The following is a 26,590-nucleotide window of genomic DNA, read 5'->3' on the forward strand; positions in this document are numbered from 1 at the left end:
CTACTGCGCAAGAATACCATCATCTCTGCTCATCGACAGAAAAGTAGAACCCAGAGCCCGGTCAAGCTGCAATTCCGCCCTGCGACATTGTTAGCTGGAAGTACCGGAGTTCGTACCGTTCCGACTCACATACTCTTCGGCGCTGCCTTCGAAGCAGCTTCCTTGAGGTAACGCTTGGTCTGCATGGCTCGAGTCAGCAAATAGTTCTGCTGCTGCATCCGGGATGACTTACCTCTTCCGTTGCATCATACTCATAAAGCCACTTGTGGAATGGTGGCGATCCGAAGTCAGCGTTCGCATCTGCGCGGTCGTCCATCGCTGCGAACTCCTTGTCTCCTCCGTGCTGGCTACCATCGGGCGTGTTACCTTGAGTGCTGCCCTCATACTGGCTGTTGCCCTCCCCCTCTTTCTCATTCGTGTATTGTGCAGCATCGCTGCTACCGTTAGTCGCAGCGTTGCTCCAGATCATGCTCATCTTATTGCCAAGATCGTAATTGAACCGGGACAGCGCCTGCATCTTGGTCACACGCGGCATGCGAATATCTTGCCAGGACTTGGCGATGCCCTGGAAATTTGGCCTTTTCACGCCTTCAAGGAGAGTCGAGAGCACTTCGATGTCTTCGATGATTGAGGAGAAGCCCTGGGCTGCGTTTGGTAGCATGGCGTGAGCCGCATCACCAAGCAGCAGCAACCTGCCATGTTCGCTAGACCACTGAGGAAGTTCTGGCATGGAGGCCAGGCGCCAGCGGCAGCATGACTTCGCAAGTTGCAACACTGATGTCAAGGCAGGGTGGCACTCTTTGAAGTACTCACGCACAAACTCCAGGTCCCCGTGCTGAAAACTATCAGTCTTGTGCTTTCATAGCATGATTCTTGACCTACCTCATCCCACAGCCTCGGGTTCTCGTCATCCGCAGCCTGGATCGAGAACATGACTTGAAGGCGTCTCAGCTTGCTGTGGTACCTTGCCATGGCGTAACCGCCAGTCCGGGAACAGAATATCGAATCTGTGGATGTGATCCAGCTCTTGGCATTCTCATCATTCACCAGCGCTTCGTAAGGGATCTCCACTGGGTAGTGTGTGGATGGGGCTGGCAGGGGCGAGTAATCCGATGTGTTCAAGACCTTGGACCTCAGGCGCGAGAGAATGCCGTCGGCGCAAATTACGAGATCAGCGGTCGTAGTGACGCCGTTGTTGAGTTGAATGGTGGCTTTGCTCTCGCTCTCCTCGATCGAGACCACTTCAGAGCCGAATGAGACACGAGCTCCCGCTCCCACTGCACGCTCGTGGAGTAGGCTCACCACACTTTGGCGATCTGAGCCCCAGTCCTGAGCGGCAGGCATTTGCATCATCAGACTGTTATCGTAAGCATTGCGGAATTGATGTGCTGAGATCACATCTGAGATCAACGAGAATGACTCCTTCAGTCCCCATCGCTCAAGGCAGCGTGTGGCGCCACCCATGATGAAGATCGCTCCTCCCTGGGTCGAAGCACTGGGCCTTCGCTCATAGACCTGTCAAAGGCATATCATCAGTTCCAGCTGCTCCATCATTGTCTCGAGAGCACGCACCTCGACATCATGTCCCTGCTTTGCGAAGCGGAACGCGGCTGCCATGCCGCCAAGACCAGCGCCAACCACCGCCTAAAAAAGTTGAGTGTCAGTGCTGACCGCTTCGATTTGCAGTCTCGTCGGAACCTACTATCTTCAGACTTGATCGAGACTCCATCTTGAGAGGTGTTATCGGTATCAGGGTCCTCTGTCAAGACAGGCACGTATGCAGGCTTGTTCAAGCAATATTGCAAGAGTGGAACGATCGTCGCCAAAAACGGCATCTGGTTCAATGGTTTATGGATAGGCAAGCCAAACGGGTCTCATTCCACGACAAAGTGTTTATGGACTCCATGTCAACGGAACTGATAGCCTACTCCGTATGCGAGTGGCTGTCTCTCAGTGTTGCCGATATCACGGCCCCGAGGCCTTGCGACATATCGGAGCGTCATGCGGACTCGCACTCCGAACGCCAAGACATCGGCACGTGCATGAATGAATACACTTTTCCGCTGCACTTCTCTTCCATTGCATTACTTTGGGATACTGAATCTCTCGCTACATCCTTGACGAACCCGCTGGAGAAAATCTCATCTAAAGTTCGAGCATACATCCTCCCAAGACAAGACCGATCATGTGGACCAAAGTACTCTTGCTCCTCAGCTTGAGCATTCCACTTGCAATGTCAATGCCAGACCTGGCTAAGGTCCACGACCCCAATGGGCCCAAGGCCCTTGTGTGGGATGCTGCAGAACCAGATGCGCCAGAGGTTCCATTTGGTGCGTACTTTGCTTCCATCGTCGCCGGTTTCCCCAGAGGAAGCAGCAGGCAGACTAATCACTTCGAGTGACAGAAGCTACCAAAGATCTATGAGCTGTGGCCTGCCTGAGAATTTTTCGTCTTCTCTTGCGATGAATGATCTGATCTGGAAGATCACGTTACTGTTTGGAATCGGTCATCTCGGCGTCTGCTGCATAGTCTATAGGGAGCATGGTCACCAGTCAGCACTAGCAATGCGGTTCGCTTAGCATATACCCCTCACGCTAGACGTATATTCATGGTCTTTTCGATGCTATCGGATTCATCTGTGCGACTTTGTAACGACAGCTAGCTGCCAAAGTTTAAGGCCGATCAAAGCGCAGGTAAATTGACTACACCACTTCTCTATGCAGCTCGCGGCTGAAGTCGTACCCACAACGGACTCTTATCCCACAAGATCCATACGTGCTGCTGTCCGAGCCAGTCAGTGTTTCCCATTCTGGCTCCGTCAAGCTGGATATCAAACTCCCAGATCATGCGAGCCAGAATCAGACGCATCTCTGCATGGGCAAGCTGTCGCCCGATACAGTTCCTCACTCCGAGACTGAAAGGCTGCGATGCAGATGATTTGTCGTCAGCAAACTCTGGGTCTCCAAGCCAACGCTGAGGCAAGAACTCATTTGGTCTGCGGAAGTTTGAGCTTGATCGACAAGCGGCGTACTGCTGGACCGCGACGGAAGTCTATGATCTTGTGTTAGCGAGCAACCTAGATGCGAACGAGTAAGGACTTACGCCTCCTGGCACCCATTCGCCTGCTACCAAAATACCACCTTCAGGCACAATTCTATTGCTCTGCATTGGTACTGGTGGATATAGTCGGAGAGCCTCGTCAATAACAGCAGACATATAGTCTAGCTTGCCCACACTGATCAGGTCAATCTCCTCAACAGAGGTGAACGAGCTCCTGATGTGTACTTCGAGTGCCTTGAGAACGTGTGGATTTTGCAATAAAAGCCAGGTGCAACCTGCAAGCAGTGTTGCTGAGGTCTCACTTCCGGCTAGCACTATTGCGCTGGCATTGCTGATGATCTCTTGCCGAGACATTCCACTGGATTTCTTACTGCGATCACTTTCTTCACAAAGTACTGCATCCCAGATATCTCCGCGAGCTTCTTTGTGTCGCAAGCGCTGATCGACTTTGCTCTCGGTGAAGTCCGCATTTCTTTTGCGCATGGCGAGAAGCTTCTTTGGAGCGATCAGAGGAATGATCCAATCGAGTTTACAGCGTCTGATGGCATTGATGATCGGTATTGCCTTCACATTGCCTTGAATCGACGCGATCCATTCATGGGTTCGAGCGTTGAGACAGCAGTTGAAGGACTCGCCAAAGGAGAGGTCTCCAATGATGTCGAATGTCACCCAGTTGTACCATTCGGAGATATCAACTGATCCAAGACTACTGCGCTCTCGTAGCCGCACCATCAATAGCTCGATGTGCTTCTGGATCAGCGGCTGCTGGGCTCTCATGCCTTTGTCAGAAAAAGCCGGCCCCAACATTCTTCGAAATCTGGTATGATTATGCTTGTTCGCGGCAAGGATACCTGGTGTACCATTATGAAAAGGTGGAAGATGCATCGGGTCCTTCGGGAATTCCGGATTAGACTGATATATCGTTTTCGAAGCATCTGGAGTGATGTACGACAACTCGTCTGGAGCAAGTCGAACAACAGGACCATATATCTCGTGCAGTCTCGCTACATCGTGAGTTATGGTACCTTTGACTGTGCTGATAATCCATGGTAGTCTTGATACAGCCCACAGCTTTGGGCCAGGATGTTTCCGCAACGGATGCAAAAACAATCGGTGGAAGCATATTCCGGCAATGCTGATCAGAGTCTGCAACGTATCATCAGAAGCGCTATGCTACAACACTTGGAGTGACCTACCAACACAAGCAAAAGCAGTGATGATTTCATTGCCGCGCTGAGGCAACTGCTCAACATCGAGAGTGCAGCCATCTCGAATTACTCACAGGACCTTGCGAGCACTTGATGCAATTGCTGCAGTCACTGGCAAAGAGTTGCAGCGCTGCTCCTCTGACGCTACAGATCGATCGCGTTCGTCTCACACATCGACAATTGTGGCCTTGGCCCGATGCTCCGACCTACTGTCCGCATGTTCACATATCGGTCAGCGAAATGCCAAGCCTTTGCGGTTCACGATCCCGACACTTCACTTCACTTTGAATTTGCCAAGACATACTACGTCTTCGAAACATTCACAAGCAAGACTTTTCGATTGCAAAACTGACATTTAATTGTGGTAGCATTGAGAATTAGCCATTATGTCAATCTGGTGTCACTCATCGAACTCCGGTGGTGCATCCCCAAAATATACTGCTCCCATGATGCTGCACCTGCCCAACTTCGACACTCAGAACCACCAACCACCAGAGGCATTCATGTAGTCTGTGTTCTGCATCGGCTGCGGAAGCAGTGACATGCCAATCTGAGCAAACTTGCATTTTGCCTTGCTGACAGCTTTTTTCATGAGTTCTGAGCTCTTGGAACTTTTGGTTGAGCTCAAGGACGTGGTACTTGTAGTAGAAGATGGTGTCGTATGGTCGTCGTCTTCAGACATTGTCTTCTCGACGCTCAGAGTTTTGGGCAGTTGCCGAATGTTGATGTGAAATCGTGGGTAGCTGATTTGATCTCGTGCAACAATCCTGTCCGTTGGGTAGGTGGGATAGGCGAACATGCTGAGATGATTGAGATTACCCGATTGCGTAGCTATCTGGCTTCTCATACGCCCGCTATAAAATTCGGCACTCTTCCGAACTCCGTGAGCTTCGGGATCTTCATAGGAAATTGCGGACCAAACGGGGGAGGCATTTCGGTGGAGTGCTCCGAAGCTTACCACATCCGGTCACATACAATCCCACGCTCCGAAAGACGATCTCAGTCTCTGGGCACGTCGACGAAAGCTTTTTGAGTCGAAGATCAAGCAATTGACTGGAAATTCTCTGTAATCCATTCCGATCAACCGACGATGGAAACATTCAAGAGCAACAACGACGTAGCCCGACTCAGAGGCAAAGTGTGTCTCATCACAGGAGGAGCTTCTGGAATTGGACTCGCCACAGTGAAGTGCTGGGCTGCTGCTGGTGCACTGGTCACCATTGCAGATTTGCGTACTGAAGAGAAAGGAGGTGCGCTTGCCCAAGACATTTCTGACGAAACGGGAGGCAACGTCAACTACGTTCGATGCGATGTAACAGACTGGGACAGCCAAATCGATGCCTTTCGAAGCGCTATCACATTTGGAGCGAAAGAGGAGCTCGACATTGTTGCAACTTTCGCCGGAACAGCATTTGCTGCGGAAAATGTCGTTGATCAGGTCCTGCGAGCTGGTGAGCCCAACTTGGCATCAAAGCTTGCTCCGCCAGATATTCGAAACATCGATATAAATCTCAAAGGGGTGTACTACAGTACCTGGCTTGCTCTCTATTACATGCGGATGAATCCCAATGCTCGGAGTTCTCCATCGACCCAGGACGGCATCAGTGCAGCTCCAGAGAGATCACTCGTTATAGTTTCTTCTATCGCTGGCTACTTCGACTCTCCTAAGACTGCAACATACCCAGCAAGCAAGTTCGGAGTAAGAGGCCTCTTCCGCGCCACTCGAGCCAGAACTCTTGACATTGGTGTGAGGTGCAATCTATTGGCTCCTTGGTTTGTCGACACACCACTTGTTGCTCCCATCAAGAATGGCATGGCAGCTCGAGGCGTCGATATCAGCAAAGTGCTATCTTTCGCGAGCGTTGAGTCATGCGTTGAAGCAGCTACTATTTGTGCTGTTGACACTGAACTGCATGGTAAGCGTCAAGATTGACATTTTACTTCGCTTCATCGCTGACGAGTCGAATAGGGCGTGCTCTAGCAATTCAACCAGAAGGTATCTTCGATCTGAAGGACGACTTTGAGCATGGGTGGGGAGGAGATCAGTTGAGACCAATTATTCAACGCAGACGTGACGCTGGGTTTAGAGCATGAGTGGCGACTGCCGAACGATCCACGTCTTTAGTCGTCGCATCAACTAAATCAAAGATTGTATCCTTTGTGGACTTTCCCCGTAGACCTCTCCCTCCTTGATTCACGCTGAGCGTAAAGCGTCAGCAATGCGCCATCTTCGGCCTGTAGCAATGCTTTCGCCGATTGGAGATCGGTCGATGATATGCTCGTTGTGATGAATGTGTAGAAGACGTGGCTGTAGGGATGCTTCTCGTCAGATAGTACAACACATTCATGTTAAAGTCATCCATGGCACTGCTCAAAATGATATTAGAGCTTTGTTGTGTGTTGCGTAAGGACTTGACACTTTGCGCATTGCATTTTCACATAGGTTGTTCAGCATACGAATTTCATGAAACGCCTGCCTACAAGATATGATGCTACTCAACCACTCTATGCCTTTTCGCCTGCCACATGCCGTCCATTTGCGCCTTTCGAAAATGAAATTCAACACTCATGCAGTTCAAATGGCCTCCGCCTCGATGACGCCCCATGGGAAGCCGGTGATGCCAGTGTAGTCCTTGAACCGCAGACCTGCCTGACCGAGAAGCTTCTCCCATTGCTTCTGGGTACGCTCACCAGCAGCGCAGTGACACATCATGTGCAAATCGAGAGCAGCGGCGATTGGGATGACCTCATCGACCGAGGCAGGAATGACTGGCTCGTAGATGAGGAGCTTGCTGTAGCCTGGAGTCATGGCTTCTCGGAGGCGAGACAGAATCTGTGCGGACTCCTTGTCTGGCCAGTTGTGGAGGCAAGAGTGGATGAGGTATGTGCGGGCACCCTTCACTGGGTTCTCGTTGAAGAAAGAGTATGGGACAGTCTCGACATTGGCAGGCAAGTGGCCGCGCTTGGCCGCCTCAGCAACAACGTTTGGTTGATCCTCGAGGACGAGACGGGCGTTCTTGTATTCCTCAGGGAGGACCTCAGCAAGATTGAGCATGTCAATTCCGTGACCGCCACCAACATCAACGCAGAGGGCAGTCTCTGGGTTATAGCCTTCGAGCAGGCGTTCAGTTGGGTAGATCTCAGTCCACTTGGGGAAGTCAGAAAGCAGAGAAGCCAAGAAGTTGTTGAAGGTGGTGTGGACTTCTGGGCGTTCATTGAGCCACTCGAACATGCCCAGCGAAGAGTTGACAACACGGCACCACGGTGGGTGCTTGGCATCAATTGGGTTCTTGTACTTGGTCTCCTTGAAGTAGGTTGGCAGATTCTGCATCTGCTGCAGAGAGACATCCCAGACCCATTGAACACCAGTGATCATGCCGTTCTTGTCCTTCAACTGGGCAGAGAGCTCAGTGTCAACAAAGGTGTCGATGGCGACCTCTTTAATGACACCAGTAGCACCAAGAAGACGAGTAAGGCGCTCAACAAGCTCTTCATCACCACCAATTCCAGCTGCGATCTCAGAGACAGTCTTTGGCTTCGAGGACAGTTGCAAGAAAAGACCAGATTCAGAGGCGATCTTGAGAACAATGAGTTGCATGGGCTGAGTCAAGGTGATCTTGTTGATGAACTCGTGAGGCTTCTCGAGCCTGTTCACCAGGTTCTGAGCCTCGATCAAGGCGGCTCTGCGACCAAGATCATCTCCATCGAATGTCGACTGGTCGATCTCAGCAAGCGCCTGCGCCACAGTGGGCTCGGACAGCTTCATGGCAGGCATCTTGTTGCGTTGAGGCGCTCTGGTGTTCTGGGGTGGCACTGTTGAAGAGAGGATGATGCAGCCTATGCTTCGCACTTATTCAAGCTGCCGAGGGCTGATGTGGTGAGCTGATGTCCGTGTTTAGAGGCAGCAACGGCATTATTTATCTCACCGTCGCCTACAACTCCTCGCTGGCCGCAGCTGTGAGATAGGATCATTGCGTGGACAACACGATCTTGCTCGGATCGGAGAACGACTCGTGGTGAGCAGCATTCTGAGCGACTTCCACCACCCGAGGGCGAGCAATCAGCTGAGTTCGGACATCGTGGCTCCTGCTCGGCCAGCAGAGCGAGCGCCGGAGATCAGGAAAAGCACGTGACTCTGTCGATTCGACCACAGTTTGTTCAGCCATGCAACGAGGATCTGTCGACTGCATATTCCGTGCTCATTTCACATGCGACGCATTTTTTGCGAGTGTAGAAGGTGATGGAAAGGAGACGAGTTGGGGGAAGTGTGGTGGGAGTGAAGTGAAGCTTGGTTTCCGTATCGGCCTGAGGCACAACTCTCTTGGCATTGATTTCCAAGGCTGTTTGTGCCTGCAGTCTCGCTCTACATAGACAGCCACGACAGCTTTGACATCGAAAACACTCTATGGCCATCTCTCTCTTCACGATGTCGTCTGGAGAAGCTCAACCACCATTGAGTCGGGTTTGTCCAACCTGACAAGGTCCGCTCACCTCGAATGAGTAGACCTCGTGATGCCATTCCTACTATGCAAACGAGGCAAGCATGTGGCATTACAACGAGTGTCAGCGTGTCCGGTGTGGAACCATCAAGCTATGTCGACGTTTCACATGCATTCCAACGTGATGGGCACGTCACCAAGTGGTCTAGCCTCGCTGACCGGCCAAGATGGCTGAATCTCAAAAGAACGTGATCGACGAGACTGGCACACCTTTTCTGCTTGGCACTAAAACAAGGGCTCACGGACAGTCCTACATTACTTCGATATACGCGATCATTGAAACACTATGGCTACCACGACAACGACCACCGTCGCGCTGAGCTCGCCGCAAGTGGTGCAGCGACCAAGCATGCTTTCAGCAACAAAGACAAGCGAGCTGTTGCAGCTGAATCACGACAAATATCACATATTCTTCGACAACTTCACCAAAATCGGGCTGGCTATGCACAATCACATTCCTCATCAGGTGCTCACTCTCCTAGCTCTGGGTGCCTCAGCGGAAGAGATCCAGAAAGGCTATGATGCCAGCGCAGCCTATCAGCGGACGTCAGGTTCTGTGGACTACGATGCAGTGTCTCAGATGAGTAGCTGGCAAAGTCTGCAAAGCTTCTACGGGGAGGACTCGTACTATCGAAGTTACTTGCACTTCTTCGGCCAGGAGATCGAGAAGCGAGGATGGCCTTCTGTGCTTCAGAAATATCTTTTTGCTGGAACTAAGGAAAGTGATCGCTTTTTGGCACGACACTTCGCAGGCGTCGTTCATCCCATAATCCATCTTGGATTTGGCGTGGAGTTCGAGGCTCCCGGTGTGATTGCGGAAGCACTTGCTCAGGCTGCGATTCACGACAACCGCCACTGCGATGCAATTGCTCAGATTCTGCTCTCGACTGATGCATTGGTGAAGAGCGGGAGTTCTTCGTCATGCAGCTCTATCGCCGAATTGATCGACGAGATTCAATGCGACGAGAAGCTCAGAGATGCCGCAAGGCCCTCTGACATAAACCCGCTCCTCATGGGGACTATCGGGAGGGCCAATGATCACATGGCCAGCATCGCTGCCAAATTCCAAGTCTTACCGGATTCGGCAGACATCGAGCGTAAGACTGCAGAGATGTACAACGCGGTGGTTTATTATACTGCAGGTGCGCAGCGAGCGGACCGGCACGTCAAATTCGACTTTTTCTACGTAAGCAAGCTCTGCAGATCTTCATGGTTTCGTAGCTAATCTGTGAGCTAGATGCACTGCGTCAATCTTTCCCTGTTCCTGGAAGTCTTCCGAAAGCAGGAGTGGATGACGGACGCACAAAAAGCCCGGCTTCTGCAATGGAAGGTTTCCATGGATTTAGCGATCTACTCCTCCAGAGGAGCTCCTGAGCCACAACTGCACGAGATCCGCAACCACAAGCCTAGCAAGCCATCAGGATGGGATGGGATCATACAACGAGCCATCGATTTTCACGACGACTGCCACGTTGTCAAGCTGATTCGAGCCTTAATTCGAGGACAGTCTATCTGTGCACCCTATGAGGACTGCGATGACTTCCGCATCAAGCACAACGATTGGCTGCAGATCGGCCACATGGTCGTCGATTCTGTCTCGATAGGCGAACCATACTGGATCAGATCTGCCGGGTTCGACCATGCGTGGGAAGATGTGCCTTTGCGACAACAATTGTAATATGCAACTACATAGGAGCGCCTGCAAGTGCATTTTACGCTGCATACACTACGCTGAGAAGTTCAATCTGTGGCCTCAAGCCGCAGCCGTGCTCTTCCAAAGAGTGTAGAGCTTGGGTAATCCTGCCATCAACCCGCAAGCACCTTGCAAAGCATTACTGAAGTCCGGCATAGTACTGGAAGTAAAGTACGGAATTGCGATCGGGAGGAACGTCGCAGCTACGAACAGCTCGTAGAACCATTGCCTATCCTCGGCAGCATCATGCAGCTTGTCTTCCGTCTCGTTCTGCGACTTTCTTGTTGCTCGGCGTTTGCGGGTGAGCCAGCCTTTGTGAGTGATCTCGAGCAAAGTACACAGGAGAGCTGCACTTCTCCATCGATAAGCCCACAGATAGACTTGGCTGACACCCTCCGCCGGCAATATCGAGTCCGGGATCACATGATACTGAGCCAGAAGTGCTGCGTGCTCTGTTGCGTGGAACAGACTGTAGCATGCCGTATGCAGCAGCGCGGTGGTGTGCAGGATCCGGTCTTCTCCATGCTTTGGACCTGAGCAGAGTGTTCGGAACTTGAGTGACAGAGGTACCAGTCCTACAAGACGTAGCACAGCTCGAGTGTCCCAAAGCAGGTCCGCGAGGGCTGCGCATCGATGTGACCCAGCGGAAAGAGATTCAATCGAGACTGCGAAGCCGAGGCGCTGGCACACTTGTCTGACAATGGGCGCTGATGCGCTGAGTGTGTCTGAAAGCAGCCATGCGCCATAGTTGACGCTGTGTAATGTCGCTCCGAGTCCGGCAGAGCGACTAATCAGTGCTCCTACACGATCGAGTGTTGTTGGAGTCTTGATTGCATTTTGGGCGGTTGCTCTTAATGGACAGGTTGTATTGCTAGCACCCATGATTGACTCTGACAGCGAGGTCGATGGAGGTTCGTGAGCGTCACTCACTTGATCTGTCGTCTTCTGTGTTCATTGCTGCACAATCCCAAGTTTGTCGCTCATGTGCTGCTGGATTCGTGCGATTTCGGCCTCGCACTCCGAGTCGGTCGTTACCATTTTGATCACGGGACTGTAGTCCGCTACGGTGTATGGACAACGGACGGTCACGGGCGAGCACATTCTCGCATTCAATCGGGCATGTCACTCCGAGATGGCTCTTGCAGAGACCGAAACACGGTGTGCTACTGGAAACTCCAATCTTTTATAAAGACAACAGCAACTGACTCTACAATTGAGCCAGCACGAGTCGTTCTACCAAACACTCTTTCAACTACATCGCCACTCAACTATTCAACATGGCACCTATCGCGATCGAGCCAGTCGAGGTCCCGGCGGAGATCCGCTTTCCCACCAAGAGTGTAGCTCCATCAGCAACTGTGAAGCTGCCTCTCATCAACAATGGCTCTTTGGACAACCTCGAGCAATTCGATGTCACACCAGTGATTGGTACCGAGTTTCCAGAGGCGAACCTGGTCGACATGCTCAACGCTCCTAACGCTGACGAGCTCTTGACCGAGCTTGCTCTGACCAGTGAGTCCGCTGTCTCCAAATCTCTGCTTGCTCAACTAATCGATGCAAAGTCTCCCAGCGTGGCGTCGTCTTCTTCCGCAAGCAGGACAACCTCACCAACGAGCTCCAGAAGCAGCTCATTACCCGTCTGGGTGAGCTGTCTGGCAAGCCAGAGTCTTCCGGCCTCCACGTCCACCCCGTCTTCTCGGCCGATGGCAACCACAGTGGTCAGGCAGACAAGGAGATCAGCACCATCAGCTCTCGTACTGCGAAAGATCTGTTCAGTCAGTCTGATCGCCTGGACGTCTGTGCCAAGAAGCAGAGCAGCTTCCAATGGCACACGGATATCGCATTTGAGAAGGTCCCCGCGAGCTACAGCAGCTTGCGACTCACTGAGTTGCCAAAGTCTGGCGGTGGTAAGTTAATTCACAGGCTCGTTCACAATCCTGCTCGGTGAACAGCGATTGACCTTCCTCCATAGATACACTCTGGGCATCCGGCTACGAACTTTACGATCGTCTCTCCCCAGCAATGCAGCAGTTTTTCGAGGGCAAGACATGCACTTATGCCGTCCCCGGGTATAACCGTGCCGCCAAAAGAGGAAATTTCGATCTGTACAGCAAACCGCGTGGCTCTCCTTTGAACGTCGGCACTGAGCTCCGTGCTACGCATCCCGTAGTGCGCACCAATCCTATCACAGGTGAGAAAGAACGGAACTTGGCAGTCGCTCCCCAAACCCGCACTAACCCTTTCCACGCATCGCAGGCTGGAAATCCCTTTACGCCTTGGACTGCCAGCAAATCAACGGCCTGACCAAGGGCGAGAGCAATCTCTTCTGCGATTGGTTGAAGAAGTTGATAGTGGACAACCACGACTTGCAAGTCCGTCTCCGATGGAAGAACCCCAATGACATCGCAATCTGGGACAAGTAAGTAGTCAGCGACCCCTCCCTCGCTTCCTTCCCCGAACTGACTCTTCCTTCTTCCTCCTATAGCCGAAGCACCTTCCACAACGCCACTTACGACTACTTCGGTCTCGGCGATAGATTCGGAAACCGTGCCGTCGGACTCGCAGAAGTGCCATACTATGACCCTAACAGCAAGAGCCGGTGGGAATCCTTGGAGGGATCCAACATTGGCAAGTACCTCCACATGGAGTCTATCACGGAATAGACGCAAAGGTAAACAGGTTGTCGGAGCAGGGCAGGGCAAGCACGTGGTAGTGGGTTCATTCTTCCAAGTTAAGGTAGTCGGAGTACCTGTTCCTGCAAGTAAGCAAGCATTTAGTAGCACAGCATGGACCAACAAGGATTTGATTGGGGGTCCTGAAAAAAGCTTCACTTGACTGCACATCTCCCGCGCGCTGCTGAAATTCTGTCTCTCTGTCTCGGTCTGCGAATGGGCTTGTTTCCGAACATCATTCCCAGCTTTGGCTATAGTGGTTTTTTGCACAGAGGCACTATCTCTTCGTTGCAACGCTGCAAAGCAACTGCATATTCTGTGTCGCTGGCCGATTCTCATCTCGCAAGCTGGTCGATGTTCGCATCGTTGACCATGTGCAGCCACGTTGCGCTAGTTCCAGCGACCACGTTGCCCACGTGCGCTGTGATCATCGTGTCTGCGTTCGCAGCGACGATCGCAGCAAGGTCGGTCGTGCACAATGGCAATGTGCGCGGTCATATCCGCAGCGACGTGAGCATCGCGTCTGCGCCGAACAAGGAGATATGTGAAGCAAGAGAAATGGAGTCGGTGTAGTTTGAATTATGTGTTGCTTTGCGTATAGACATTGCGGTCATCTCTTCGTTAACTGATACCAAACTCCTATCGCTTCCTAAAATAAGACATGCACCACCATTTCCCTGCGCGTGCTCTGGCTACAGTGCGTTGAGCAGCTGTATTGTTCTGAACGAGGCGGCATCAAGATACCGTCTGAGATCTCGGTGGAGGGCATCAAAGGTGGCCGGTGACATCGGAGGTCTGCCACTTGGACCAAATAGCGATTGGTCGTGTGCAGCTGCATTGTAGAGTGCATTTAGTGTGTCAAGTCGTTCTGACAGTCTTCGTACCATGCTTTGAACACGGTGCAGCTCGCCCATGATCGATTGCAGTGGTGGCGGTGGCTCTGTGAGAGTGACACAATAATAGCTTGGGTCGTGAGCTGGAAGAAACCCATCGATCTCTGTAGGCCCAGCCATATTGTCATGCACAGCGCCTTGGTAAGCCTCTACGATTTTCATCAGAGCCAGCGTGATGATGACGAATATGTCTTGATGTGTTGCAGGCGCGCAGTCCAGGACCCTGTCCAGTATTGCAAGGCATTGCTTGTTCTCGGCGACCACTTGCGTGCAAGGCACCGGCACAGGTTGCGGACCACACGGGTTGGCGCGGACACATCGCTGCGATGCATTCCACGAAAGGCGTTGCAGACAGTGGTTGGCGACCTTGAGGCAATCATATGTACCATCTTGATCGTGGTGTGCGTCCATTACTTGCATCGAGTCGATGTCCATCAGGGCTTCGAGGCCAGAGACACAATTTGTGTCATAGGGGAGCGGTTGGTTGTAGAAATCAGATGCCATCGAAAGTGAAGGCGAAGAGGGTATCGATGCAGTCATTCCTGGTATGCTGGCTGGGGATAAAGGTGCCATGTGATCGAATCCAGTATTGATCATTGATCCCGCCAGGTCTTGCGTTCCCTCGAAATGAGCTTGGAGATCGCCAAGTTCAAAGGTGTAATCGATGCAGTCTTCCAGTGGTGCAGATATCATTGATGCATCTGAGAATCCTAGAGACACGGAAGAAGAGCGAGAGCTTCCAGCGTCGCTTCCCAGAGCCGAAGCTTGCCACGATGGAGATCTCCTCGCGGTCGCAGGCGATGAAAGTGGTGGTGAAGGAAGACCTGCAGTTTGAGCCTCGTGCTCAGCCACTGGAGGCATGAAAGGCGAGCCGGTTGGCATGGCCGCCATTTCTTGTGCTCGAAGGCGGTCCTGCCAGGATACTCGGCCGGATCGTCGAGATAGGTCGTAAAAACATTCAAGACCTCTTTCGGCGCAGCGTACACAACTGGGTTTTCCCCCGCTACATTTGAGCTTGTGCGATGCACATTCTCGACAGCTCTGCCGCAGCTTCCTCTCTTTGTTGCCGGTTTTGGCAGTGGTTGCCGTTTGTGGTTTGCTGGGCTCAACGTGGCTCGCAGCCAGGCTGGGGTGGTATGAAGTCATGATCTATGCTGGTCTTATATACTACGACGTAGAGATCGTTGATCCCAAGGAGTGGCTGCTGCACAGCGATAGCTGAGATCGAAGAAGTGTGAGTAGATCGACGATGGAGGCAAGAGGGCGCCTCAAGGGATAAATATGCACCGCGCGAGCATTCGTGTAACATCTGCAGGCGCGCATGCGAATCTCACGAGGCGTTCTGTACCTCATAGCAACATGAAAGTCTATGCGGGTCCCACTGTTGGTAGGATCGCTTCGTATGTGGCATTCGCTTTGGAAGTGGCCAATGAAGCTGGCGCATTAGAGTAGGCCAAGCTCCACTAAACAGCTGTGGAAGCTGAAGCTTGCAGACAAGAAGACCAAGAGCAACTAGGAAAGTTTCAGCGGCCGCGGATCCTTTGTACCAACAGGCTTATCGCGTATGTCATCGCAATGGGATTAGTCTCGGCGACTTTCGTGCACGTGTTGGAGCAAGTTGTCGTGAATCCGCTAGGAAGCGAGTCCCTGCTTACGGCAGGTCCCTCCATTGCCGATCATAAACACTCTGCACGCGAGGCGCCCCATATGGATGCGAAAGCGCACATGGCAGTGGATCCATTGGTTGGTGCGTGCATGCTAACACCATGCCACGAAGATAGATCTGCTCTTTCGCTCGCCGACCGACTTCACCCCAGCCCCGTGCCTTTGAGGACCATGTCGAAACGAGCGCTCGAAGATGGTACCGCATCGTCGCCATCTGTAGCGGCCCATTGTGTCGACCGTCACAGCGCTCGTGAGGGCTGTGGGTAGTCGTCGTGATGGAGGCGGAATCAGCAACAGTGGGCTCCATACCCATACACGTACAACTCGAACAACTGGCAAAGAACCTCTCGACTGCTGCTCGCACGCTGGCCCTGCAGGCGGAAAAGCAGAAGCTGTCATTGGCATCGAAGAATGCAGGTGATCAGCTTGGTAACGACGTTAACAATGTGGACCTACTCAACGCTCGACGTGATGTGCTCTCACAAGCAAGAGGCATTTGCACATTGTTGAGTACTCCAGCCGACTTCCTTGAAAGGCTTGCCATGAACGTATGTGCTCTGTCAAGGAGGTCGAGCTCTGAACGGAACAGGTCTTGTGCTAATGTCCTCGACAGACTCAGCTTCTGGCATGTCTCCAGTGGTTGTGCGAAAGTCAAGTCCTCGCAACGATTCCCCGCGAGACATCTGTACCGTTTGGCGACATCGCTGCCATTACCGGCGTCCCCGAAGCACATTTATGCCGCGTGGCTCGAACGATGATGACAGTCGGCTTTCTGCATGAGCCAGTGCCATGTCAGGTCGCGCATACTGCACTTTCGGCGTCCTTCGTGATCAAGCCATCGCTTCTGGACGCTGCACTATTCCTGTCGGATACTGCTGTGCCGGCCTCACTGAAGATGGTCACTGCGTCGAAACAGTTTGCAGACGTGCAAGATGCTCAGCACACGGCCTTCAATCTAGCAATGAGTACGCCACACTCGTTCGCCAAGTCTTGCGAGCAGGAGAGACGTCTCTCACGACGTGCGCAGACATACTTCCGCTACTGCATGGGAGACGACGATGCTGGAGTGAGAGAAGTGCTGGGGCAGCTCGACTGGTCCTCGCTCGGGAATGCCACGATCGTGGATGCTGGGGCTCCTACCTCCATGGTCGCCTCCAGCTTGGCCATCGAGTCGCCGCAGCTGAACATCATCGTTCAGCCGTCGGAGGAAGATCCCGCATTGCTGATGCTCGGACAGCATGGGCGCAAGCCGTCGCTCGGTGCCTGTCCCACGGCCCGGGATAATCCCCAGCACGTCAAGCAGCGGTTGAGCATCCAGCCACGCGCGATGGGAGCGGTGCAGACGGTGGGCAGTGCCTCCGTCTACATTCTGCGTCTGCCCTCGCTGTCGCCGGTGCTCGATTGGAAGACGTGGCAGCAGCGCGTTCACGCCGAGTTGCGAGCGCACATCAACGTCCTTCGGACCAACGCCGCCTGCAGGCTGTTGCTAGTGGCCCGAGCATTGCCCTCGCAGGCGGATCTGCCCAATGCCGACGTCGAGGGCTGCGCACGCCTGCGGGACTTGTCGCTCCTCCAGCTCTCCAATTCGAGCGAGCTGGACAGAGGCACGCTGCGCGCCTTCATCCATAGTCTGCGCCAGGGCTCCGGCGGCAGTCTGCTATTGGTGCAGGAATACAAGTCGCCAGCTAGTCCGTTTGTGGCTTTCGAGATGCGATACGAGGCGCCGACCGCTGCTGATGTCGAGCGACGTGAAGTCCTGAGCGGGAAGAGCAGCAGGCAGGGGAGCGTCGCCAATGGCCCGCCTTTTGCCCCACCTGCCGCTCAAATGGTGGGGTTCGTTCGGTAGCCGTCCACCTATTCTCGCGTCAAATATTCATTCAGCTCCGCTGAGCCATTGATCCGCCCAAACTTTGCATCCCCTCCATCCTGCACACACGACACACTCTTTGTTCAACTGACACGCTGGCCGTCTGCTTACGTGTCACACTAGCAATCAGGCCTTCCATACCATCCTGCGCTATGCATCTCCGCTCCCTCGCTTCTTATTTGAGCGCGGCCAACTCTGATTCCAGCCCTAGTCCATGCTAGGCCATCCTCACTTTCGGCATGCATCAGGATACGATTGCGCCACCGTCCAACCACTGGCCGCTTGGATGCCACCTTGTTTATGCTTGTCGACGGCAGCAGTGATCGACAGCCGCAGCCGCCGTGGAGAGATCCCTTGATCCCATTGCTGCCAGACAGCTCCCTCGGCTGCTTTGTCCTCCCGCCGTGGCCCCTCCGTCGATCCTGCGACGCATCCTGCTCCCAGGCACACAAGGCACCACCTTCATCCTGCCACAGGCATGAAATCCATGCAGATCTCTGTCAGTGGAGGGAGCTCAGGCACAAGGTCGCACAGCAGCTGTCCACTTCGCTCGCCGAATGCTGTACAACGGCGATCTTTTGACTTTCGCATTCGCCAGGCCCGCTGTCGATCGCTCCCCTCATCAAGCGAATTGTCATCTCTGCACCTTCTGCAGATGGCTTGCTCCTTCCACCACTCCCATTGAGGCGCCGAAATGGGCTTGCTGCGACGTATGCGCCAAGTGGGATGGCGACCGCCCTCTTTCTTATCAACAACCCGCTACGCTCGCCAAACGCGGAACTCTTGCTTTGACGTGCTTAGCCGTGCTTGACTACAGACGCCATGGTCAATGGTACAAGCGAGGATCTAACGCAGACAAGCAGGAGACCATCTTATCTTCGTCAAACATCCTTTCGGGGTGCATACTAACCTTTACGCGGTCCCAAATCGCCCGCATGGCGAGCGATACCAGGTCTTCGGAACTACTTTCGTCGTTCCAACACGTCCAAACCCGGATCAAAGATGTAGAAGATCTACACCTCCCAGTTTCGTGACCTGCTAGTCATGCGTAGCAAGCGACAATACGGGCACAAATCTGCCTAATAAATTGCACCAGTGAATGTATGATTAATTCGACACGTGGCGGTCTGCTCAGGTCTGGCCATCCTCGTCGACACTCGAGATGGACAGCAAACAGTCGCGCAGCATCTAGTCTGATCTTAGCAAGCGAAGAAAAGTACGAGAAGCGGGGCAGCTTGAACGTCTGAGAGACTGCAGAATTCGGGAGATGTGCTTGTCGAAGCATGTATTCTTCGAGTGATGAAAAAAGCAGGTCGGAGAAATGGCCTGGCAGAGCAAAGCAGGATTGAGCAACGCATGACTCGAGTAGATCAACATACCACAATCCAAGCAATGCTATCATGCTCAAGCAGGGACTGCGCCATGTCACGCATGTGTACGCCTGTGAACGCCAAACAACCATACCTCGGACGGACAAACAGCTCCTGCCCTAGCTGGACCCTGAGCAGATCGACACAGTACTGATCGACAAGACCCAACCCAATAACTTTTTCAAAGCATACAGAGCTCCAGCTCGTTCGCACCCACAATGAATGCGGCGTCGACCATTTGGCTGAGTTTGGCAATTTTCTCTCCCGTCTCGTCGATCGTGATGAACACCGTCGTCTTTGAACTCGTTGTCATGGGCGATTTGGTCACGCCATCACCTGGTGCAGTAGCTATCGAAGCTGACATGGAGGGTAGTAGTTGCCGTTCCTGCGGTACATGAACACAAGTCAGCGCAGTCATGCACATGCAAGAGTGCCCTGCGGGCGAGCGGCCGAGTAATGTTCGCAGCAAACTCACCTTGCAGTTCTGAATGAAGTCCAGCAACCCTGGCAGAGCAAGCTGAACCTTCCTTTCTCTCCGCGGAAGCTCGAACGAGGATTCGCGAGAAGTCGAAGATGATGAAGAACTGCCAGCTAACGAGGATCGTGAGCCTAGGTCTTCAGAGACATAGCCAATGTCAATGCTTTGTGGTCGTCGACGTGTGGGTTGCTTGCTGAGTAGAGGAACGTTCTGTTCGTCTTCCATGTCCATTTCACGCCAGACGGCAGAGGCGTGGAATGCCATGATGTGCAGGGCTTGAGTGTGTAGGTTACTCAAGTTCGACCAAAGTCCTTCACGATGGGAGTCCCAAGACAGATTCCTGCCTCTACTCCATCTCCGATTCTGACCAGCGTACTGATGCCTATCCCTTCTTCGTTCCAAGGCCTTCGTTACTCCGACAAGGGGTCGGCACCTGAACAAGAGACACTATTACACCCACCGATACCTACGCTTCTCCTACACCGCGAGTGACTGTGCTAGTCCGCTCCGTTGACACGTGGACAGCTGCAATACACGTGCGAGCTGAGACGCCGGTCTGCACATCTCACCTTCGGAGACCGAACCCGAGCTGAACCACCTCACTCGCAGTGGTGCTCTGCAATGAGGGCATGGCAGCACGTGTCTCTCACGAGATGATCACGATCATAGTGCTAGCGTGTGACGTGCCAGCGTACTGGAATCGAGGCTGTTCCGGGCGTGCTCGATACTATCGCTTTGTGCGGACCACAGAGTCCGCACGTCAAGCTGCGCAGTCCACATGTCTGTTGCAGCAGACGTGAGACACTAATCCAGTTCGCGAGCTCCATGCTCTTGTAGCGGACTCTCTTGTAGCGGACTCTGATCATCCCGCAGCTCCACAGCCTCCATCTTCTTGACGTGTTTTTGTCCAGTGCAGCGGGCATGCTCTTACGCCGCCACCGCGATGATGCATTCTGTTGTCGCGAGCTTTTTCTCGACATGGTCATCGTTCGTGCTCTTTCGTCTCTTGAATGCACATCGTCTTCCGTAGGTGGAGGCTTCGTGGTCGTGACGCGTGAATAGTGTCGGAACGTGTCTCTGTCCCGAGTGCGTGAGCAGGCAACTGCTCGGACAAATGTTTCGCCCGACACGCCATCGCCATTGCCGTTTCTCTCGCACACCTTTCACGTCAACATTCCAAGATGAAGGTCACTCATTTGTCAGCGGAAGATAGTAATCGAGTGTCTCAATGATAGCGCGTAGCCACAAGCTACGCGAATGACGCACCCGAGGCACGTTTTCTAGCGCGAAAAATGGCAGCCTCCATCCGGACGACACTGCGATGGCGTGTTGTCTCGATGCAGCCGAGAGTGCGAGATCCTGCACAAGCGAGACATTGAAATACCTCACGGCTGCATCCTCAAGATAGATTTTTGAATGAAAGTGATCTTTCACAACTGACATTCCGTGCCTGCGGCTCACACAGCTCCGAAGCAAGCTACTAGCGCCCGTGACAGCACTCCGAGTGGCAAGCAGCAAGCCCGAGTTGGAATCTCCTCTGATCAAAATCTCAATCCAGCGTTGGCGAACTCGTCAGGTCTGACTCGCCATGGCCATCAAGAACAATTTCAAGCCCGATCGGGACATCCCAGATTTGGGAAAGGGAAATAAGGTCATTCTCGTAACTGGAGGTGATTTTTGCTTTCAGAACCGCGATGGCCTGAACTAACAGTCTTCATCAGGTAACGCCGGTATTGGTGCCAGCATCGTCAAGGCTTTGGCTGCTCATAACCCAGGCTGCATCTACCTCTGTGCCAGGACACCCAGCAAAGCGAAAACTGTCATTGATGCCATCAAGCAAGAACACCCGAATGCCAACATCGAGCCGTTGGAGCTGGATTTGAACTCCTTCGACAGTATCAGGGCCTGCGCAGCTCAGTTTAACGAGAAGAGTGATCGTCTAGATCAGCTATATCTCAACGCCGGCATCTCAGGCACAACGCCCGGCCTAACCAAGGAGGGCTACGAAAACACCTTTGGAGTAAACCATGTCGGCCATACACTCCTATGCCAGCTCCTTATGCCAAAACTTTTGCAAACACAAAAGCAGCCCGACTCCGATGTCCGCGTCGTCGTCACGTCCTCCATTGGCGGCCACCGAATCGTGCCCAAGACCGGCTTGATCGATCTTGACACCACCAAGACGGTCGAATCCTCTGGCTTGAACGCCATGACGAAATACGGTCATTCCAAATTGGCCAACATGCTCTTCGCTCGCAAATTGGCTCAACTCTATCCCGAAATCACCACGACTTCTTTCCATCCCGGAACTGTCAAATCTGAAATCTGGGGCAAAGCTGATGGAATGAAGTGGCTTGTCTACGCCGTTTCCCCTATTGTATGGCTCACGGGTGTTGATTGCGATAAGGGTGCTGAGCCAGGGTTGTGGTTGGGTAATGCGGACAAGTCGAGTATTGAGAATGGGCGATATTATGAGCAGGGCACTTTTGGGAAGCCAAAGGATGGGAATCCGCATGCTGTTAGTCAGGAGTTGGCTGATAGGCTGTGGGAGTGGACGAACAAGGAATTGGAGAGCCATGGTGCGCCGGGTTGGCCGAGTGCTTAGAGACATGAGATATCGACAGAAAGTGATCTGAGTTGCTGTTTTGGACTTCACTCTGGGGTATTCTGCGTTTGGTTCTAGTGCCGCTCTTCATATCGTTTCGATAGAGTTTGCGCACTGCTTCTGTTGTTTGCCTTCCATTCCACTCAGTAAACGTGTGCTCATCAACTCGTTGAGTACTGGCGCAACTTTCTCAAAGTTCGAGATTTATGGAAAATCGATAATTCGATATTTTCCATTTTGCTCTGGATCCGTCAGCGGGAACATCCTGATAGTCAACAGAGTTTTATCTGTAGTCATCGATGAGCCGTTTCAGTAATATCGAAGCGTTTGGCCACGGACTACATCGTCGCTGCCTGTCCCACCAGTTGTTGCGCATGCAACCCTAAGGTCTTGGCATATGCGAGCCGTAGAGCACCGATGCGATGACGTTCAGAGCGGTGCTGTGCTGTGCTGAGGTGACCAAGTCATGAATACTACAAAAGCTCCAAGCTACAAGAAAGAGGCACTGTGCCATATAATGTATATGTTCACTACACAAAAAGCCCTCAAATTACGCCCATCTACACGCTCCATGCATGAAACGCCCATCGCTAAAACGCTATCACAAAACCAAGCTAAAAGATGCTGACAATTTGATTGTTCGTACAGGGGTATAAATCGACTTCAGATAGTAGGTAGCTCACAACCTCCTTTCCCGGTGAACGCCATTGGGTTTCAGAGATTGTTGTGCCGGACGTCTTCGTCCAAAGACCTTTTGGCTTTCTTTCAAAAAGCCATCAGATGAAGTCAATTGATCGATGGAAAGATCGTCGCTAAATAGCACAGATTTTCCGAGCAAAGTCCACTCTTCGTGGTTGGGGATTAGATTGAGATCCTTGTCCTCCGTGGGACGCGGTCGTGGTTCCAAGATCCACAAGCGAGCCAGGTGGACGTAGTCTGGATTGACCAAGATTGTGGGTACAGCAGGACGGATGTGCCTATTCCCATCTGGGACAAAGGTCACGACTTTGCCGCCGGGTGCAGTGGGCACCCAGACGGGTCGCCACTTCTCGGGTCGTAGGATCTGTCTGGAAGGCAAACCTCGAATGATGAGGAAGTTGACGAAATCCATGATGAATGCCGTGGCACGCTCGTTCCAAGCATGCGATGGCCATTGGCCACAAGTGTTTCGAAGAGCGACCAGTAGCTCAACAGCGCCTTTGAGATCGACGCGCCATCTGCTCATGCTGTAACGTTGGCAAACGTCGCTCATCCAGTCTGGACCGCACGTGAGAACGCAAGCCAGAGTTTCTGTGTAGACTTCTTCCATGGAGCCAAATAGTAGGTTAGCTTTGCGATCATGTATCAGATATCTCTTCCTGTTCCTTCCCAACTTCTTCTCATTGCACACTGCGATGAAGCGGCGGGCTAATGCGAGATCATCAGTGTCCAGAGGATGTTGTTCTCTTCGTCCACTTTTCAGGAATTTGAGGTCGAGCTGAATGAATTGTTCCATGCCATCGGCGCTGACTACGATGTTTGCTCTATCTGGCAAACGCTGTAGAGTCTTGGTATTGTTCAACCCACTGTCTGAGACTGTGGGCGTGTAGATCCAGCTGTGCAGATGGTCCGTGATTGGAAGAGGGGCGCCCACCGAGCACAACGCTCCTGGGTCCTGCGCCGCGAGACTGAGCAGCATGAGGTCGTGGTAGCACTCGTTCTGCGACAGGTGAATCTTAGGGTCGCGAAGGCGCTCTGAAATGCTCAATCCGCACTCCATCGTGTTCAGAATGATCGCGATCTTGTCCTTCCTGGCGTCGGCCTCTCTTTGCTCAGCAGGTATGCGCGGATCACCCCCAGCTTCCATAGCGAAGACCTCAGCAACGACAGTCGAGAAGTTGCCATGATGCAGCTTCATTTTCCGTTCGTCTGGCGCCATCTTGCTTCGGTCCCGGAAGAAGGCGTGAAGCGCAGGTTTGACGGACTCCACATCCTGCTCGAAAGGGACCTCAGTGCTTAGATCAAGCAAGTGTGAGATGCACTTGCCGTTGAAACGCAGAACGTCCCTACCGGACCAGGTGCCAGGTCGCTTGCAGGGAATGAGAAAAATGTGGTGCTTGGCCAAACGCATCTCGTGTCGACACCACGCTCTTTTGAACCAGGACGAACGTAGCATCTTGCGAATGACTCTGAACAGGTTTTCATGGCTTTCAAGGTAAGGAGGCTGCTTGCGTCGGAAGCGCTGTCCCGGTGGGACATGAGTCATGCCATTGTATTCACTCATGTGGTTGAGGAGCAGCTCTCCTTCATGAGCGTCCATTTCAATGTCGTCCAAGACAACCACCACCACCCGAGCGCTCCTGTATACCATATCCATGGCCGACATGGAGACTATAGTCTCTTCGCGGCTCTCTTGGTCGATGCATATCTGGTCGATCCAAAGGCCCTCATCGTCCGATTGTCGCTCTTCGAAGACGGCTTGGAAGATCTCTGGTTCCAAAGGGAGCGTAAAGTGACCACCGTTCTTGCTTACATGCAGTTTGCGCCGGTAGCTCAGTGCAATAAATGACTGCTTCTCCTTGGTCGCGAGGTGCCGGTGATTGTAAATCAGGCGAAACCTAAACAGCTGCTTGATGTCTGGCTTGACCATGAACTTTGAGGCGACGTTCGGGTCCAACTGTTGCAGCCGATCCAGCAAGGCATCTGGGTTGTTCTGATTGTCGGGCTCGATCCCCAACATCCATTCCTTCTCGTCACGATTGAGCTCGTAGACATTGCTGAACGGAATGTGGAGATGATGAGGTTCGCCAATAGGTTTCGTTGTGAAATGAAGACCTTCACTGATCGCTTTTGGGACATCTTTCTCTTCGTGAGTGGTGTTGGCCAACGCGCGACGGTCTCCGAGAGGACTGGTGGATCGCGCGCGGCTGTCACGATGCATGCCAAAGTATTCTGCTGGTCCCAATGACGGAAGCCACATGAAACGATTCACATCTCCGCCATTCGGGTTGGGCGAGGGCGATCGCGAAGAGCCAGATAGGGTGTCGCCACTGGAATCTTGCGCCTCTCTGATTGTGTTGAGACCCGTAGGTTGCCTCACTATGATCTTGAGTCCTTGAGATTCAGTCGGCGACTTGGGTTCGATTATGGGAGGCGGACTCGCCGGTGCTCGGTGAGGCGATCGGAAGGCTTCCAGACGCAGATTCTCACTGGAGCGCCTCGAATGTCGCCGCAGTGCGGAGAATCCGGTCAGCTTCCGCCAGTTGCTCGTTTCGAGATCTTCGTGATCAGTGCTGTCAGATTGATCCCCACTGATATCACTGCTCCAGCCACGACGATGCGTAGTCCGCTGGCGGGAGAGGCCGCTCTCGGGGAACAGGAAGCCATTCTCTCCCGGACCAGCTGTCGGTGTCATGGTGCTGTAGCTGCCATCGGAGCGATTGCGCTGCCGAGGTGCTGCTGGAGTGCCGAACGCAGCAGCGGCAACCATGAAGTGTTGGAAAGATCGAAAGCGCTCTGTCGTGCCTCGTGGTGCGCGCTCAAAGTATTCCCGCTTCCATTTCGCCCGTTCGTATATCTCTTGCCGCCGCTCCGCCTCCTCCTCAGCTTCGAATTTGGCGACCATGGCATTCCTGTACTCGAGGAATGCACTGAGCTCTTTCCGCCGCAGCTTCTCCATCTTCCTCCGCCTTTGTGCAAAGTAATCCTCATCTTTCTTCTTTTGATCCTGCCGCCCTTTGGCAAGCCTCGAAAGGATGCGGATGTGCTTCTTCGTGGGGCTCGTTGGAGTCTGGGTTTCCGCGTCACCTAGGTGTGCCACATGTGTATTGCGAAATGTCTGTCTTCGTTGCACACCCACGTTGGGCAGATCTTCGTCGGCATCACTGGAGATCTGGCCTTCCAGATCGGAGTGCTCGTGGTGCTCATCGTGCCGTTGGTGCTCGTCGCCGTGCTCACTGCGGTGCTCGGCATCGAGCAGGTCCATGAAGGCGGCCAGCATCTGGTCCTGCAGATCCAGCAGATTCAACAACTCGGCACGGCGCCGGCGATTGTCGGCCTTGCTGAGGAGTTTCCATGCTTGGTGGATGTTGTGGAAGTAGTCGATGGAGAGGCTGTCGCGATCCTCTCGCGACCATGTCTTCTGGAGGGCGTAGGCGTCGGCGGACGGGCTGTCTCGCGCTCGCGTAGGACGATGATGTCGGTTCGGGTGGTACCTGCGGGCTAAATGGTGGTAGCGTGCCTTGATGTCGGCGGGCGTGGCATCGCGTGGCAAGCCCAATGCCTCGAAGGGGTCGAAGACCTCGTCGGCCATCAGTCGTCGATGGGGGGAGACAGAGCAGACTGCAGTGAAGAGCTCTCCGTCACGACCCCAATAGCGATTTGTATCTCAGCTGCTGCTCCTTCATGGCCCCAGCTCTGGCCCTTACGCCCTGGGTAGCGGCGGGCAGATGCGTTCCGAGGCCAGCATCTACCGAAATAGGCGTCGCGAGTCGTTTGACAGACACAGCCGCACCGCACCGCGGCCTCTCCCCGGGCCCTGCTGTGTACTGTGCAATGCGCTGCAATGCCTCCAGGAAACAGGTGCTCGTGCCCATGACGAT

At 53.2% G+C, this 26,590-nt stretch overlaps 13 protein-coding genes across 13 annotated transcripts; 5 read left to right on the forward strand and 8 right to left on the reverse strand.

The window, feature by feature from the left end:
• On the reverse strand, positions 1-1,729 carry CKM354_000940300 (uncharacterized protein; the record flags this gene model as incomplete). The annotated part of the gene is made up of 6 exons (XM_044804823.1): positions 1-79; positions 130-179; positions 233-835; positions 883-1,515; positions 1,573-1,644; positions 1,703-1,729. The coding sequence occupies 6 exons, from the start codon at positions 1,727-1,729 to the stop codon at positions 1-3; spliced, it is 1,464 nt and encodes a 487-aa protein (XP_044660758.1).
• Positions 1,730-2,715: 986 nt separating this feature from the next.
• CKM354_000940400 (uncharacterized protein) lies at positions 2,716-4,328 on the reverse strand (the record flags this gene model as incomplete). Its single annotated transcript, XM_044804824.1, has 3 exons — positions 2,716-3,051; positions 3,103-4,206; positions 4,257-4,328. The coding sequence occupies 3 exons, from the start codon at positions 4,326-4,328 to the stop codon at positions 2,716-2,718; spliced, it is 1,512 nt and encodes a 503-aa protein (XP_044660759.1).
• Positions 4,329-4,743: 415 nt separating this feature from the next.
• Positions 4,744-5,067, reverse strand: CKM354_000940500 (uncharacterized protein; the record flags this gene model as incomplete). The annotated part of the gene is made up of 1 exon (XM_044804825.1): positions 4,744-5,067. One exon carries the CDS (start codon positions 5,065-5,067, stop codon positions 4,744-4,746), a length of 324 nt encoding a protein of 107 aa, XP_044660760.1.
• Positions 5,068-5,358: 291 nt separating this feature from the next.
• On the forward strand, positions 5,359-6,362 carry CKM354_000940600 (uncharacterized protein; the record flags this gene model as incomplete). Its single annotated transcript, XM_044804826.1, has 2 exons — positions 5,359-6,184; positions 6,238-6,362. The coding sequence occupies 2 exons, from the start codon at positions 5,359-5,361 to the stop codon at positions 6,360-6,362; spliced, it is 951 nt and encodes a 316-aa protein (XP_044660761.1).
• A 481-nt stretch (positions 6,363-6,843) lies between these two features.
• On the reverse strand, positions 6,844-8,043 carry CKM354_000940700 (uncharacterized protein; the record flags this gene model as incomplete). The annotated part of the gene is made up of 1 exon (XM_044804827.1): positions 6,844-8,043. The coding sequence occupies one exon, from the start codon at positions 8,041-8,043 to the stop codon at positions 6,844-6,846; it is 1,200 nt and encodes a 399-aa protein (XP_044660762.1).
• A 1,010-nt stretch (positions 8,044-9,053) lies between these two features.
• CKM354_000940800 (uncharacterized protein) lies at positions 9,054-10,445 on the forward strand (the record flags this gene model as incomplete). Its single annotated transcript, XM_044804828.1, has 2 exons — positions 9,054-9,953; positions 10,005-10,445. 2 exons carry the CDS (start codon positions 9,054-9,056, stop codon positions 10,443-10,445), a joined length of 1,341 nt encoding a protein of 446 aa, XP_044660763.1.
• A 75-nt stretch (positions 10,446-10,520) lies between these two features.
• CKM354_000940900 (uncharacterized protein) lies at positions 10,521-11,342 on the reverse strand (the record flags this gene model as incomplete). The annotated part of the gene is made up of 1 exon (XM_044804829.1): positions 10,521-11,342. One exon carries the CDS (start codon positions 11,340-11,342, stop codon positions 10,521-10,523), a length of 822 nt encoding a protein of 273 aa, XP_044660764.1.
• A 395-nt stretch (positions 11,343-11,737) lies between these two features.
• CKM354_000941000 (uncharacterized protein) lies at positions 11,738-13,123 on the forward strand (the record flags this gene model as incomplete). Its single annotated transcript, XM_044804830.1, has 5 exons — positions 11,738-11,972; positions 12,023-12,367; positions 12,433-12,651; positions 12,717-12,879; positions 12,946-13,123. The coding sequence occupies 5 exons, from the start codon at positions 11,738-11,740 to the stop codon at positions 13,121-13,123; spliced, it is 1,140 nt and encodes a 379-aa protein (XP_044660765.1).
• A 701-nt stretch (positions 13,124-13,824) lies between these two features.
• CKM354_000941100 (uncharacterized protein) lies at positions 13,825-14,916 on the reverse strand (the record flags this gene model as incomplete). Its single annotated transcript, XM_044804831.1, has 1 exon — positions 13,825-14,916. The coding sequence occupies one exon, from the start codon at positions 14,914-14,916 to the stop codon at positions 13,825-13,827; it is 1,092 nt and encodes a 363-aa protein (XP_044660766.1).
• A 1,049-nt stretch (positions 14,917-15,965) lies between these two features.
• On the forward strand, positions 15,966-17,536 carry CKM354_000941200 (uncharacterized protein; the record flags this gene model as incomplete). Its single annotated transcript, XM_044804832.1, has 2 exons — positions 15,966-16,238; positions 16,304-17,536. 2 exons carry the CDS (start codon positions 15,966-15,968, stop codon positions 17,534-17,536), a joined length of 1,506 nt encoding a protein of 501 aa, XP_044660767.1.
• Positions 17,537-19,108: 1,572 nt separating this feature from the next.
• Positions 19,109-19,669, reverse strand: CKM354_000941300 (uncharacterized protein; the record flags this gene model as incomplete). The annotated part of the gene is made up of 2 exons (XM_044804833.1): positions 19,109-19,312; positions 19,403-19,669. 2 exons carry the CDS (start codon positions 19,667-19,669, stop codon positions 19,109-19,111), a joined length of 471 nt encoding a protein of 156 aa, XP_044660768.1.
• A 1,324-nt stretch (positions 19,670-20,993) lies between these two features.
• CKM354_000941400 (uncharacterized protein) lies at positions 20,994-22,010 on the forward strand (the record flags this gene model as incomplete). Its single annotated transcript, XM_044804834.1, has 2 exons — positions 20,994-21,075; positions 21,127-22,010. 2 exons carry the CDS (start codon positions 20,994-20,996, stop codon positions 22,008-22,010), a joined length of 966 nt encoding a protein of 321 aa, XP_044660769.1.
• Positions 22,011-22,689: 679 nt separating this feature from the next.
• On the reverse strand, positions 22,690-26,301 carry CKM354_000941500 (uncharacterized protein; the record flags this gene model as incomplete). Its single annotated transcript, XM_044804835.1, has 1 exon — positions 22,690-26,301. The coding sequence occupies one exon, from the start codon at positions 26,299-26,301 to the stop codon at positions 22,690-22,692; it is 3,612 nt and encodes a 1,203-aa protein (XP_044660770.1).
• Positions 26,302-26,590: the final 289 nt, after the last annotated feature.

This window comes from Cercospora kikuchii, assembly GCF_019650295.1.
Source record: "Cercospora kikuchii DNA, contig_00006, whole genome shotgun sequence".
Lineage (NCBI taxonomy): Eukaryota > Fungi > Ascomycota > Dothideomycetes > Mycosphaerellales > Mycosphaerellaceae > Cercospora > Cercospora kikuchii.